We start from the raw sequence: 15,419 nt of genomic DNA, 5'->3' as shown, positions 1-15,419 counted from the left end.
AAAACGACAGCATTTCGATCGCAAGACTCGTCAAGCTAAAAATAAAAATTTAAAATTGTGACCCAACTTTAAAATAAAGCAAATCCGAATACGCAGTATTATTTAATATCGTTTCTAATTGTAAAAAGTGATATTCGCTTCGCTTGTAATTGTACGCTTTGAAAAATATAGTAATTTAAAAATAAATGTCAAAATTAAATCTCTTCAAATATCAAGATTTTCGAAATCTGCTTTTTCCATTAATATATTTTTCGATTGGGAATGTTCTAAACAATAAAAAAAGATTCTATAAACGACTAAGCATGTTTGACATATCGTTAAGTTTGTCACTTTTCGAATTTTTCGCTTCGACATCGAAATCGATCTGTCTTCGCTTCAAGACTTTGAACGCGCTTACAAATGTGTTTTTAATATAAATTAATGTTAATCTGACAGCTGACTATAAAAAATTAATTTCTTTAATACCGAAAATGATAGTACATCGATCGATCGCGTCGTCAGTAAAAAAATCAAAAGTTCAATTTTTTTCCAAAATTGAAAATAACGCAAATTCAAATCAGCAGTCTTATTAAGAATCGTTTATAGATGTGTGAACTGAAATTCGTTTTGCTTTAAATCGCACACTTTATAAAATACAGCGGTTTAAACAAAACTGTCCAAAATAAATTTCTTCAAATTGAAAATAACGCAAATCCAAATCAGCAGTCTTATTAAAAATCGTTTATAGATATGTGAACTGAATTTAGTTTCGCTTTAAGTCGCACACTTTAAAAAATACAGCAATTTAAACAAAACTGTCAAAAATTAATTTTTTCAAATTGAAAATAACGCAAATCCTAAATCAGCAGTCTTATTAAGAATCGTTTATAGATATGTGAACTGAATTTCGTTTCGCTTTAAGTCGCACACTTTAAAAAATACAGCAGTTTAAACAAAACTGTACAAAAATAATTTTTTCAAATTGAAAATAACGCAAATCCAAATCAGCAGTCTTATTAAGAATCGTTTATAGATATGTGAACTGAATTTCGTTTCGCTTTAAGTCGCACATTTTAAAAAATACAGCAGTTTAAACAAAACTGACAAATTAAATTTTTTCAAATTGAAAATAACGCAAATCCAAATCAGCAGTCTTATTAAGAATCGTTTATAGATGTGTGAACTGAAATTCGTTTCGCTTTAAGTCGCACACTTTATAAAATACAGCAGTTTAAACAAATCTGTCAAAAATGAATTTTTTCAAATTGAAAATAACGCAAATCCAAATCAGCAGTCTTATTAACAATCGTTTATAGATATGTGAACTGAATTTCGTTTCGCTTTAAGTCGCACACTTTAAAAAATACAGCAGTTTAAACAAAACTGTCAGAAATAAATTTTTTCAAATTGAAAATAACGCAAATCTAAATCAACAGTCTTATTAAAAATGGTTTATAGATGTATGAACTGAATGTCGTTTCGCTTTAAGTCGCACACTTCAAAAAATACAGCAATTTAAACAAAACTGACAAAAATAAATTTTTTCAAATTGAAAATAACGCAAATCTAAATCAGCAGTCTTATTAAGAATAGTTTATAGATGTGTGAACTGAAATTCGTTTAGCTTTAAATCGCACACTTTATAAAATACAGCAGTTTAAACAAAACTGTCAGAAATAAATTCTTTCAAATTGAAAATAACGCAAATCTAAATCAGCAGTCTTATTAAGAATCGTTTATAGATATGTGAACTGAATTTCGTTTCGCTTTAAGTCGCACACTTTAAAAAATACAGCAGTTTAAACAAAACTGTCAGAAATAAATTTTTTCAAATTGAAAATGACGTAAATACAAATCAGCAGTCTTATTAAGAATCGTTTATAGATATGTGAACTGAATTTCGTTTCGCTTTAAGTCGCACACTTTAAAAAATACAGCAGTTTAAACAAAACTGTCAGAAATAAATTTTTTCAAATTGAAAATAACGCAAATCTAAATCAGCAGTCTTATTAAGAATCGTTTATAGATATGTGAACTGAATTTCGTTTCGCTTTAAGTCGCACACTTTAAAAAATACAGCAGTTTAAACAAAACTGTCAGAAATAAATTTTTTCAAATTGAAAATAACGCAATCTAATCAGCATCTATTAAGAATCGTTTATAATTGTGAATGATTCGTTGCTTTAATCGCACACTTAAATACAGCAGTTTAACAACTGTAAATAATTTCAAATTGAAAATAACGCAATCCAATCAGCATCTTATTAAGAATCGTTTATAGATTGTGAACTGAATTCGTTTCGCTTTAAGTCGCACACTTAAAACAGCAGTTAACAAACTGCAAATATTTTTCAAATTGAAAAAACCAATCAAATCAGAGTCTATTAAATCGTTTATAATTTGAGAATTCGTTTCGCTTTAAGTCGCACCTTTAAAATACGCAGTTAAACAACTGTCAAATAATTTTTCAATAAATACGCAAATCAAATCAGCATCTTTTAAGAATCTTATAGATGTGACTGAATTCGTTCTTATCGACACTTAAAATAGCAGTTTAAACAACTGAAATATTTTCAAATGAAAATACCAAATCAACACAGTCTATTAATCGTTTAGATTGTGAATGAATTTCGTTTTGCTTTGAATCGCACACTTTAAAAAATACAGCAGTTTAAACAAAACTAACAAAAATAAATTTTTTCAAATTGAAAATAACGCAAATCTAAATCAGCAGTCTTATTAAGAATCGTTTATAGATGTGTGAACTGAATTTCGTTTCGCTTTAAGTCGCACACTTTAAACAATACAGCAGTTTAAACAAAACTGTCAGTAACAAATTTTTTCAAATTGAAAATAACGCAAATCTAAATAAGCAGTCTTATTAAGAATCGTTTATAGATAGGTGAACTGAATTTCGTTTCGCTTTAAATCGCACACTTTAAAAAATACAGCAGTTTAAACAAAACTGACAAAAATAAATTTTTTCAAATTGAAAATAACGCAAATCTAAATCAGCAGTCTTATTAAGAATCGTTTATAGATGTGTGAACTGAATTTCGTTTCGCTTTAAATCGCACACTTTATAAAATACAGCAGTTTAAACAAAACTGTCAAAAATGAATTTTTTCAAATTGAAAATAACGCAAATCCAAATCAGCAGTCTTATTAAGAATCGTTTATAGATATGTGAACTGAATTTCGTTTCGCTTTAAGTCGCACACTTTAAAAAATACAGCAGTTTAAACAAAACTGTCAGAAATAAATTTTTTCAAATTGAAAATAACGCAAATCTAAATCAGCAGTCTTATTAAGAATCGTTTATAGATGTGTGAACTGAAATTCGTTTCGCTTTAAATCGCACACTTTATAAAATACAGCAGTTTAAACAAAACTGTCGAAAATGAATTTTTTCAAATTTCAAGATTTTTAAATTCTGCTTTCTACATCGATGTAACATTCGAAGGCGAATGTCCCGAACCACAAGAAACGATTCTAAACACGACTGAGCATGTATATTTCACATATCTTAAAGCTTGTCACTTTTTAAATTTTTCGCTTGCACATCGAAATCGATCTATCTTCGCTTAAAGACTTTGAACGCACTTGAAAATGTGTTTTTAATATATATTAATGTGAATCTGACAGCTGACTATAAGGAATTAATTTTTTTAATACCGAAAATGATAGTACGTCGATCGCTCGCGTCGTAAGTGGAAAAATCAAAAGTTCAAGTTTTTCCCCAAATTGAAAATAACGCAAATCCAAATCAGCAGTCTTATTAAGAATCGTTTATAGATATGTGAACTGAATTTCGTTTCGCTTTAAGTCGCACACTTTAAAAAATACAGCAGTTTAAACAAAACTGTCAGAAATAAATTTTTTCAAATTGAAAATAACGCAAATCTAAATCAGCAGTCTTATTAAGAATCGTTTATAGATGTGTGAACTGAAATTCGTTTCGCTTTAAATCGCACACTTTATAAAATACAGCAGTTTAAACAAAACTGTCAGAAATAAATTTTTTCAAATTGAAAATAACGCAAATCTAAATCAGCAGTCTTATTCAGAATCGTTTATAGATATGTGAACTGAATTTCGTTTCGCTTTAAGTCGCAAACTTTAAAAAATACAGCAGTTTAAACAAAACTGACATAAATAAATTTTTTCAAATTGAAAATAACGCAAATCTAAATCAGCAGTCTTATTAAGAATCGTTTATAGATGTGTGAACTAAAATTCGTTTCGCTTTAAATCGCACACTTTATAAAATACAGCAGTTTAAACAAAACTGTCAAAAATAAATTTTTTCAAATTGAAAATAACGCAAATCTAAATCAGCAGTCTTATTAAGAATCGTTTATAGATGTGTGAACTGAAATTCGTTTCGCTTTAAATCGCACACTTTATAAAATACAGCAGTTTAAACAAAACTGTCAAAAATAAATATTTTCAAATTAAAAATAACGGAATACCAAATCAGCATTCTTATTAAGAATAGTTTATAGATATGTGAACTGAATTTCGTTTCGCTTTAAGTCGCACACTTTAAAAAATACAGCAGTTTAAACAAAACTGTCGAAAATGAATTTTTTCAAATTTCAAGATTTCTAAATTCTGCTTTCTACATCGATGTAACATTCGAAGGCGAATGTCCCGAACCACAAGAAACGATTCTAAACACGACTGAGCATGTATATTTCACATATCTTAAAGCTTGTCACTTTTTAAATTTTTCGCTTGCAAATCGAAATCGATCTATCTTCGCTTAAAGACTTTGAACGCACTTGAAAATATGTTTTTAATATATATTAATGTGAATCTGACACCTGACTATAAGGAATTAATTTTTTTAATACCGAAAATAATAGTACGTCGATCGCTCGCGTCGTAAGTGAAAAAATCAAAAGTTCAAGTTTTTCCCCAAATTAAAAATAACGCAAATCCAAATCAGCAGTCTTATTAAGAATCGTTTATAGATATGTAAACTAAATTTCGTTTCGCTTTAAGTCGCACACTTTAAAGAATACAGCAGTTTAAACAAAACTGTCAAAAATAAATTTTTCCAAATTAAAAATAACGCAAATCTAAATCAGCAGTCTTATTAAGAATCGTTTATAGATGTGTGAACTGAAATTCGTTTCGCTTTAAATCGCACACTTTATAAAATACAGCAGTTTAAACAAAACTGTCAAAAATGAATTTTTTCAAATTGAAAATAACGCAAATCCAAATCAGCAGTCTTATTAAGAATCGTTTATAGATATGTGAACTGAATTTCGTTTCGCTTTAAGTCGCACACTTTAAAAAATACAGCAGTTTAAACAAAACTGACAAAAATAAATTTTTTCAAATTGAAAATAACGCAAATCTAAATTAGCAGTCTTATTAAGAATCGTTTATAGATGTGTGAACTGAAATTCGTTTTGTTTTAAATCGCACACTTTATAAAATACAGCAGTTTAAACAAAACTGTCAAAAATAAATTTTTTCAAATTGAAAATAACGCAAATCCAAATCAGCAGTCTTATTAAGAATCGTTTATAGATATGTGAACTGAATTTCGTTTCGCTTTAAATCGCAAACTTTAAAAAATACAGCAGTTTAAACAAAACTGTCAGAAATAAATTTTTTCAAATTGAAAATAACGCAAATCAAAATCAGCAGTCTTATTAAGAATCGTTTATAGATGTGTGAACTGAAATTCGTTTTGTTTTAAATCGCACACTTTATAAAATAATGAAGTTTAAACAAAACTGTGAGAAATAAATTTTTTCAAATTGAAAATAACGCAAATCTAAATCAGCAGTCTTATTAAGAATCGTTTATAGATGTGTGAACTGAATTTCGTTTTGCGTTAAATCACACACTTTATAAAATACAGCAGTTTAAACAAAACTGTCAGAAATAAATTTTTTCAAATTGAAAATAACGCAAATCTAAATCAGCAGTCTTATTCAGAATCGTTTATAGATATGTGAACTGAATTTCGTTTCGCTTTAAGTCGCAAACTTTATAAAATACAGAAGTTTAAACAAAACTGTCAAAAATAAATCTTTTCAAATTGAAAATAACGCAAATCCAAATCAGCAGTTTTATTAAGAATCATTTATAGATATGTGAACTGAATTTCGTTTCGATTTAAGTCGCACACATTAAAAAATACAGCAGTTTAAACAAAACTGTCAGAAATAAATTTTTTCAAATTGAAATTAACGCAAATCTAAATCAGCAGTCTTATTAAGAATCGTTTATAGATGTGTGAACTGAAATTCGTTTCACTTCAAATCGCACACTTTATAAAATACAGCAGTTTAAACAAAACTGTCAAAAATAAATTTTGTCAAATCGAAAATAACGGAAATCCAAATCAGCATTCTTATTAAGAATAGTTTATAGATATGTGAACTGAATTTCGTTTCGCTTTAAGTCGCACACTTTAAAAAATACAGCAGTTTAAACAAAACTGTCGAAAATGAATTTTTTCAAATTTCAAGATTTCTAAATTCTGCTTTGTACATCGAGGTAACATTCGAAGGCGAATGTCCCGAACCACAAGAAACGATTCTAAACACGACTGAGCATGTATATTTCACATATCTTAAAGCTTGTCACTATTTAAATTTTTCACTTGCACATCGAAATCGATCTATCTTCGCTTAAAGGCTTGGAACGCACTTGAAAATGTGTTTTTAATATATATTACTGTTAATCTGACTGCTGACTGTAAAGAGTTAATTTTTTTAATACCGAAAATGATAGTACGTCGATCGATCGCGTCGTCAGTAAAAAAATCAAAAGTTCAATTTTTTTCCAAAATTGAAAATAACGCAAATTCAAATCAGCAGTCTTATTAAGAATCGTTTATAGATGTGTGAAGTGAATTTCGTTTCGCTTATAGTTGCACACTTTAAAAAATACAGCAGTTTAAACAAAACTGTCAAAGATGAATTTTTTCAAATTTCAAGATTTTTTAATTTTGCTTTGTACATCGATGTAACATTCATAGGCGAATGTCCTAAACCACAAAAAACGATTCTAAACACGACTGAGCATGTATATCTTAAAGCTTGTTACTTTTTAAATTTGTCGCTTTGACATTGAAATCGATCTATCTTCGCTTAAAGACTTTGAACGCACTTGAAAATGTGTTTTTAATATATATTAATGTTAATCTGATAGCTGACTATAAGGAATTAATTTTTTTAATACCGAAAATGATAGTACGTCGATCGCACGCGTCGTCAGTAAAAAAATCAAAAGTTCAAGTTTTTCCCAAAATTGAAAATAACGCAAATTCAAATCAGCAGTTTTATTAAGAATCGTTTATAGATGTGTGAAGTGAATTTCGTTTCGCTTGTAGTTGCACACTTTAAAAAATACAGCAGTTTAAACAAAATTGTCAAAGATGAATTTTTTCAAAATCCAAGATTTTTTAAGTTTGTGTTGTACACCGATGTAACATTCGTAGGCGAATGTCCCGAATTACAAGAAACGATTCTAAACACGACTGAGCATGAGAATTTGAAATTTCTTAAAGTTGGTCACTTTTTGAATATTTTGCTTCAATTTCGACAACAATCTATCTCCGATTGAAACTTATTGGCACTTGCAAATTTCGTGTTTTTGGTGATGTACATGTGGCATCTGACTTTAAAGAATTAATATTTTATAACGAAAACTATATTAATTTGCGCTACGTGCGCGCCATTTCTCAATATTATATTAACTTTTAATAGTTTAGAACAAAAATACGTTTGTTTAAATATTAGGATTTTTTTTTTAATATTAGTGTTATTATTCCTAATATTAGTTTTATAGTTTCTAATATTTGTATTATTTTTCTCAGTATAGATGTTTTTTTATATTAGTAAATTGAAAAAAATAGAAGTCGCTACAGTAATTCCCTCCCGAAAAATAAAAAAAAATTACATATACATATATCCCTCCCGAAAAATAAAAGAAAATTACATATACCTTTATCCACTTTTATATTCCACTGCTGCTCTGCTGTAATCCCATATAGTTTGGCACTGATCACTGCACTGTTTTTTTTCTATTGTTTTATATTTGCAATACTTATTTCTCGCACTTCACTACACACAGATGCACTTCGAAATGAACGGACGATACGAAAAATATAATATCACTCGCGAATGCATTCGGCATTTTCGAGCATCCCGTTCGATCACGTTCGATATCGCAGTCGCGAATAAAAACATCAGTTGAAAAAATATACTTTTCCGATTCCGGGAAAGCGAGCGTCCGAATATTAATCACATTAAACGCATCGAAATGCCCTTAAATTCACTCGTGATGTCTATAGAGGTCTATCGCGACATCTCCCGGCGCGCCGCGTTATTTCGTGGCATCGCGAAGGTAGTGAAGTCTCACTCAGGGGAAGTAACACTCGCGCGCCACGACCGTTACGCGGAAGCGTCACGAAAGCTCAAACGAGTGAGGGGTATGGCCGCCCTTCCCCTAGACTTTGAATCGACGGATTTGGATGAATTCGATCTTCTCTAACACTTTTTCCGATACCCGGGCACTTCAAGAGATACTGAAACACTCGCGTAACACCTCCTCGAGTGGATGATGCAAAAATACCGCACGGGAGCCGCCGTATGTCGAAATATAGTCGAACACGATATCTCAATCCTCTCCCCCTTCCCCTCACACAGCTCGCCATTGCCCGAATTCGCGATGTTCCAAGGTCCCCATCGACGCCCGAATGCTCTTCGAGCATATTATTTGGTCCACCGCGTCAAACACGACACTCCCGGACTTGCACTCCCGTTTATTCGCGTTACCGCGCACAAAATCCAGCCGAGACGTGGAGCATTCGCGACGCACCTCTACTCCTCCGCCGCTGGATTGGGACTGACTAATGGCGGCGCTGGCGGAAGTTCGTGACGTCGTGACGCCACGTCATATTCGGTCCATTTCATGTATTACTACGCGCGGGAGTTTTCAACGCGTAAATAATAAATAATATATAATTAGCAAATGTACATAATTTTAATTCGCCGAATATCAATTATGTACATAATTTTATTATGAGGGAGTACATAATTTTAATTCCCGATTTTCTATTATGTATATAATTTTAATTCGTCGAATTTCTATTATGCACACAATTTTAATTTTTCATTTTTTATTATATTTATATACATAATTTTAATTCGCCGTATTTCTATTATGTAAATAATTGAAATTGATAATAGAAATTCGATCAATTAATATTATATGTACATAATAAAACTTCGGGAATTAAAATTATTTACATAATAGAAATTTAGGTATTAAAATTATGTACATAATAGGAATTTGGCAAATCAAAATTTAAAACATAATGAAAATTCAATAATTAAAATTATGTACACAATGAAAATTCAGGAATTTTCCGAATTTCTATTTCCCTTTCTGAGAAACTGTAGTCGAAACTACTCAATCATAAAATTAATAAACACTTATTTATCAGATTTCAACTATTATATACACCAAATTCTTTAATATACATTACTATCACTACACTAGCCAACGATTCGATATATCGTTTGGACGTCATCCCGGCGATTGTATTGTGAAAGATGCGTGTGGCTGTAGCGTGTTTTTGCAGACGATGCGTGTGTGTTCGGAAGTTTATAGCATAATTTAAAGCTTTAATAATATTTAATATTAAAAGTACTTGTCGCAAAAAAATTCAACGCTAAAAAGAAAAGAAAAATGACTTGTCTGAAGAAATTCTCTTCTTTTGCTCGGTTACTGAGAAATAATGTAGGACGAACTCTAACCTCGCAGCCAGCTGCAAATGCAAATTCCGATAAGAACAAAGGTAAATAATTGAAACAAACAACAGATTATAAATAATAGACGCACATGAGAATATTACAAATATGTCGTTTATTTCAGAAAAAACAATATTGGTGGATCATGTAGACAAATTGACTATGATTGGTATTAATCGACCTGAAAAGAGAAATTGTTTAAATACCGCAACAGCACAATTATTATCAGAAGCATTAGATGAATTTGAAAATAACGAAGAGACATCAGTGGGAGTGTTATATGGAGTAGGTGGCAATTTTTGTGCTGGTTATGATCTCAAAGAAATTGCAGAGTATGATGGCGAAAGTGAGGAAAATATACCACATTTTGGATCATTGGTATGTTCACGTAATATTAAAAGTTGTGAAATAAATTATTTGATTTAGAATATTGAATTATGAAAATTTCTTTAATTCTGTACAGGCAAATAGATCTGAATTGTCCAAAAAACCACTGGTCGCAGCTTTAAGTGGATATGCAGTCGGTGTAGGATTTGAACTTGCTCTAATGTGCGACTTGAGAGTTATAGAGGATACAGCAATGGTGGGTTTTTTAAACAGACGTTTAGGTATTCCAATTTTATGTGGAGGTACTGTTCGATTGCCTGCTTTGATTGGATACTCCAGAGCTATGGAACTTATACTAACAGGAAGAATAGCTACTGCGGAGGAAGCATTAAACTGGGGAATTGCACATAAATATGCATCGTGTGGTGCAGGTATGAATTAACTTGCTTTAAAATTATATGAAAACTTGAACAAAAGACACTATAATATATAGAGTTACATTTTTATATATTAAATACATACAACAGTAATCAAGTATAATATAAATGCCATTTTCTTTCAAAACATTTTTGATTTGGAATAAAATCAAACAGATTAAAAATCTTATGTAAGTGTCAGGTTCACGTTCTCATATTTTTTAAATATATTATTTAATTTTAAAAACATTGATTAACAAATCAGATACATATTTAAAAAAATATATATATATATTATATATATATATATATATATTCTTAAATATGTATCTGATTTGTTAATCAATGTTTTTATAATTAAATAATATATCTATATATATAAGCACCGTCCGTCTGTCTGTCTGTCTGTCTGTACCCGAACTACTTCCGCATTTGTGGACCGATTGTCTCGAAATTGGTACCAAAATGTTGCAAATTTTTCGGGGGTGGCTGCTGTGGGTTTTTTTTTTTAATTTTTTAATTTTTATTTTTTTCCTCACAGGAGGGTATGTTTTGTTGCGAAAAAAATTTTTTTTTGCAATATTTCTGAACACATGGTATCAAAATGTTGCAAAATTTTTGGAGATAGCGACGATGCGGTTTTTTCAAGTGTTACACTTCCACCCACTCACCCACCCACGCATTTACCCACATGCATGCGCATTTATGGACCAATTTTTACGAAATTAGTACCAAAATGTTGCAAATTTTTCTGAGGAAACTGCTGTGTGGGTTTTTTAAGTTTACGCCTCCACCCACGCACCCACCCGCGCAATTGGATACTTATGAACCGATTTTTTTTAAATCGGTACCAAATTGTCGCAAATTTTTTGGAGATGGAGACGATGCGGTTTTTTCAAGTGTTACACCTCCACCCACGCACCCACCCACGCGCATGCGCATTTATGGACCAATTTTCACGAAATTGGTACAAAAATGTTGCAAATTTTTCTGAGAAAGCTGCTGTGTGGGTTTTTTAAGTTTACGCCCCCACCCACGCATTCACCCACGCAATCGCATATTTATGAACGGATTTTTGTAAAAATTGGTACCAAAATGTTGCAAATTTTTTGGAGATGGCGGCGATGTGGTTTTTTCAAGTGTTACACCTCCACCCACGCATTCACCCACACGCATGCGCATTTATGGACCAATTTTCACGAAATTGGTACAAAAATGTTGCAAATTTTTTCTTAGAAAGCTGCTGTGTGGTTCTTTTAAGTTTTATCCCACCCATGCATCCACCCACGCATTCAAACATTTATTCACAGACTTTTTCGAAATTTGTACTCAAATTTTGTCCGGGATGGCTACTATATGATTTTAACGTAAATATATGCAAAACGCGGTGTAAAATAAAATATCTGGGAGAAAGAAATAGATAACATAGTAGTCATCCAAAAAAAATTTAAACATTTATTTTGATATAAATTTCGTGAAAGTCGGACAACAAATGTGGAAGTAGTTCGCGGTAATACAAAAAAAGAATTAATTTTTTGTGTTAAAACGGATTTAATATAGGCTATATGAGGGCCGCGCGAAGCGCGGTCCGAAAAGCTAGTTTAATATATATATATATATATATATATATATATATATATATATTCTTAAATATGTATCTGATTTGTTAATCAATGTTTTTAAAATTAAATAATATATTTAAAAAATATGAGAACGTGAACCTGACACTTACATAAGATTTTTAATCTGCTTGATTTTATTCCAAATCAAAAATGTTTTGAAAGAAAATGGCATTTATATTTTACTTGAAATCTGTTGTATATATATATATTGTGTATACATATGTAAATCTATATTTCTGATTTGTTTCAGCTTTGGGTGTGGCGGTGAATTTGGCATCTTCTCTCGTAAAATTCCCGCAAAAGTCTTTGCTGGCAGATCGCGCCTCAGCGCATTTTTCCGCATTTTCGGCAAAGCCAATGGAAGAAGCATTGCAATTTGAGAAAGATACCTCCTCACATTTAATATTGGAGGAAGGTGTTGAAGGTGCCAAGAAATTTATTCATCACAGAATAGGAAGGCACGGAAAATTTCATGATATCACAATTAAAGATCAAAGTATTAAGGAAATAGATGAGACTTTATTATAAAAGATTTCGATTTAAGTGCGTGTATATAACAATGTATACAGTGATTTTAGTATAGCTCTCTTTCTCTTTAAATATTTTAAAAGTCTAGTAAATTTATTAATTTCACTAATTCTATTTTGGTTATTTTGTACGATTTAATTATACATATTAAAAGCATTGAATATTATCAAACATGTATCAGATTAAGTTTATAAAAATTAAGGAAAATTTACATAATCTTATATACCAAAGCATATACATTGTAAATATACATATTAAAAAAACTTTATTCAGCAAATTAATTGGGTTCTTCAGATTAATTAATTATTCTTCTTCTTAGGCGTAGATTTAATTGATGAAGTTTTCTGTGATGATCTTCGCACCTTAGATAAAATATCACAACACCTTTTGGCTGCCTTTCCTATTAAAAGTGGTGTAAAATTTATCATCTGTCCATTCTCATCCCCTAAAAAATATTTCTTCTGTGATATCTCATATAAAATAGATAAATAGTTATACATTACTTACGTTCAAAAGTTATGATAAAATATGTTAAATCTGGTTGAAGAATATCTGTTCCACGTGTACAAGGTCCATAGAGAGATATATTTTTCAACTGACAATTTATTTCGTCGCATAAATCGAATTCACCTGAAAGTTTCCAAGTAACAAATCCAATCATTTGACATAAAAATGACATGCATTCGCTCTCTGATTAACTTTTGACACTGATCAATTTCGTAAAAATTTTTATTTTCTTATTTTTATTTACATGTACTATTCATATGTGCAACTTTTCTTATGTAATTGAGTATCATCTTAATCGGACAATTTATATTCACCAACATCTCTCTTTCTATAGATGTTGTGTTTGACTCTCCAACATTACTATTTGATAAATTTTCTATAATTACAATTTTATGCTATTAATCATAATCTAATTTAAAAAGATAATAATTAAAAAGATAATAATTCAATTTCTTACCAATGTATTTAACCTTTATAATAGTTGTCATGTTAAATATGATATCTCTTTGGCGTCACCAAATGCAACAAGATAGATCGTGTATTTTTTTAAATATATCAACAAGATGCACGATTATAAGCGAAATGAATTGCATAGTAAATTAAAAGCGCATAAGTATTTGTTTTCTCGCTTTAGCATAGATTGCAGTTTTTTTTACATATATTTTCAAAATTAAACAAATATTGATTGCAAAAGATATTGCATAAAATAAACATTGCTTTTAGTTTCAGTTTTTGATTAATTAATAAATTCTATTTTTTCCGGTACATATATTTGCTTAAAGATAAAAGAAAAAAACATACTAGTAAATATTCGAAAAACCTCTGGATATATATTCAGCGAAGCATCTGAATATTCAATAAAAGATATCTACAGCTCGTGTATAGGGGATGCATTTCACCGATGCACTTTGCGCCTACGCGATTTATTAAGCGGCCGGCGACGCGGTTCCGTCGTCGCGTCAGTCTGGAATCCCGAATAATCCTGGAATTTCATATTCGCAAGTCAAATTACAACGACCGACTGTGCAGGCTTAATTGGCGAAAGTAATGCGCGAGAGACCGGCCGGCCGGCCAACCACTGTCGAGCCTGTTTAAAGTCGTTGTGAAACGAAACGAGTGCAGGTGGCGGAGCGCATATTGTTGCGCAATATCCCTCCTTCGCGGTTCTCTTCTTGTAACCGGGAGTCAGGACGAGGGTCCTCTCCCGGAGAGTCTCCCCACCAGATGCCCTTCCCCTTGGCAGGTATATCTTGGTGAATGTTGTGCCTGCTTTGTGAGAGCGAGTTAAATATGCGAATCCCTCTTTTTTTTCCTCCCTCTGGTCTTTCCTTCTTTCGAGAGAATCCTCTCTCCGCGAAACCTGTATGTTTATCTCAGTTCCATATCCTTTTGCATTTGACAGATACACAGCTGATCGTAAAATGCGCCGACCGCGAGATACTCTTGTTCCTCGTTGCTTCGATTTGTTTACGAAAAACAGAGCAAAATTTATTTACGTAAATAAATGTAAATGACATATTTATATTTTATATTAAACAAATATGCATTATATGGAAAGAATATTTATTTATTTATTTCTATAATGACATGACTATTGAATAAATGAGATTGTATAAAAAAAAGGAACCTTTTAGAGAATTTAAAATGAAAGAAAAATTTCCGATTTAAAATCACATTCTAAAGACGCATACAAATGACAATATCCTAGATTATTGTATACCATAAAATGCGCCGATTGCAAAATACTTTTATTTCTCGTTGCTTCAATTTGTTATCGGAAAACGGAGCAAAATTTATTTAAGTAAACAAGTCCAAACGACATATTCATATTTTATATTAAACAAATATGCATTATATGTAATAGAATATTTTTTTATAACGATCTGTTGAATGAATGAGATTATATTAAGAAAGGAACTTTTTACAGAACTTAAAATAAAAAAAAAATTTCCGATTCAAAATCACATTCTAAAGACGCATATAAATGACGATATAAATATCCTAGATTTAATTACTGTAACTATAAAATGCGAAGCGCGTATAGCGTTATTGTTTACGCACAGCCGCTCACTTATCTGGTAGAAAATTTTTGGCACACGATCGTGTTTGTCCTCGCCTTATTGCAATGACCTATATATTTAAAAGAGGGATATGACAGTCACGCGAATTCGTTAACGAGGCAATTCCCGAAGAGCGCGTTCGTCATCTTCCCATCAGCTGTTGAGAGACACGTAGGAACGTTCGTTCCTACATTT

The 15,419-nt window shown here is 30.9% G+C and overlaps 2 protein-coding genes and 1 pseudogene across 4 annotated transcripts in view; 1 reads left to right on the top strand and 2 right to left on the bottom strand.

Annotated features, from left to right (window-relative positions):
- Window positions 1-15,419, bottom strand: part of LOC146722979 (F-box only protein 39) — a 46,450-nt gene that overhangs the window by 29,374 nt on the left and 1,657 nt on the right. The window contains exon 1 of one of the 2 annotated variants that reach the window (XM_085483449.1): window positions 7,954-8,881. The exons of the other annotated variant lie outside the window; for it this stretch is intronic. The gene's annotated coding sequence lies outside the window, so the exon portion shown is untranslated. Of the gene's footprint in view, window positions 1-7,953; window positions 8,882-15,419 lie in introns of those variants that run through there. 2 annotated transcript variants of the gene reach the window in all.
- On the top strand, window positions 9,538-13,263 carry LOC114940738 (uncharacterized). Its single transcript, XM_029315491.2, has 4 exons — window positions 9,538-9,811; window positions 9,889-10,142; window positions 10,228-10,522; window positions 12,380-13,263. Exons 1-4 carry the CDS (start codon window positions 9,703-9,705, stop codon window positions 12,655-12,657), a joined length of 936 nt encoding a protein of 311 aa, XP_029171324.2. The 5' UTR covers window positions 9,538-9,702; the 3' UTR covers window positions 12,658-13,263.
- Window positions 12,919-14,650, bottom strand: LOC146722980 (uncharacterized; annotated as a pseudogene). The gene is made up of 4 exons (XR_014924822.1): window positions 14,413-14,650; window positions 13,409-13,533; window positions 13,165-13,287; window positions 12,919-13,102 (listed from the first exon to the last, which is right to left on the bottom strand). The product of XR_014924822.1 is annotated as an uncharacterized LOC146722980 (transcript).

The sequence above is a fragment of the Nylanderia fulva genome, unplaced genomic scaffold (genome assembly GCF_048542155.1).
Source record: "Nylanderia fulva isolate GAGA-0341 unplaced genomic scaffold, ASM4854215v1 Scaffold25, whole genome shotgun sequence".
Lineage (NCBI taxonomy): Eukaryota > Metazoa > Arthropoda > Insecta > Hymenoptera > Formicidae > Nylanderia > Nylanderia fulva.
Note: the sequence above shows the minus strand (reverse complement) of the source record. Positions and strands in the feature narration are given on the sequence as shown.

What these genes read in the sequence shown, in the direction of transcription:
- LOC114940738 (XM_029315491.2), top strand. Translation starts at nt 9,703, where the DNA reads ATGACTTGTCTGAAGAAATTCTCTTCTTTTGCTCGGTTACTGAGAAAT. An exon ending in TACCACATTTTGGATCATTG is followed by an intron (nt 10,143 to 10,227) that starts GTATGTTCACGT and finishes AATTCTGTACAG; the next exon opens with GCAAATAGATCTGAATTGTC. An exon ending in ATATGCATCGTGTGGTGCAG is followed by an intron (nt 10,523 to 12,379) that starts GTATGAATTAAC and finishes GATTTGTTTCAG; the next exon opens with CTTTGGGTGTGGCGGTGAAT.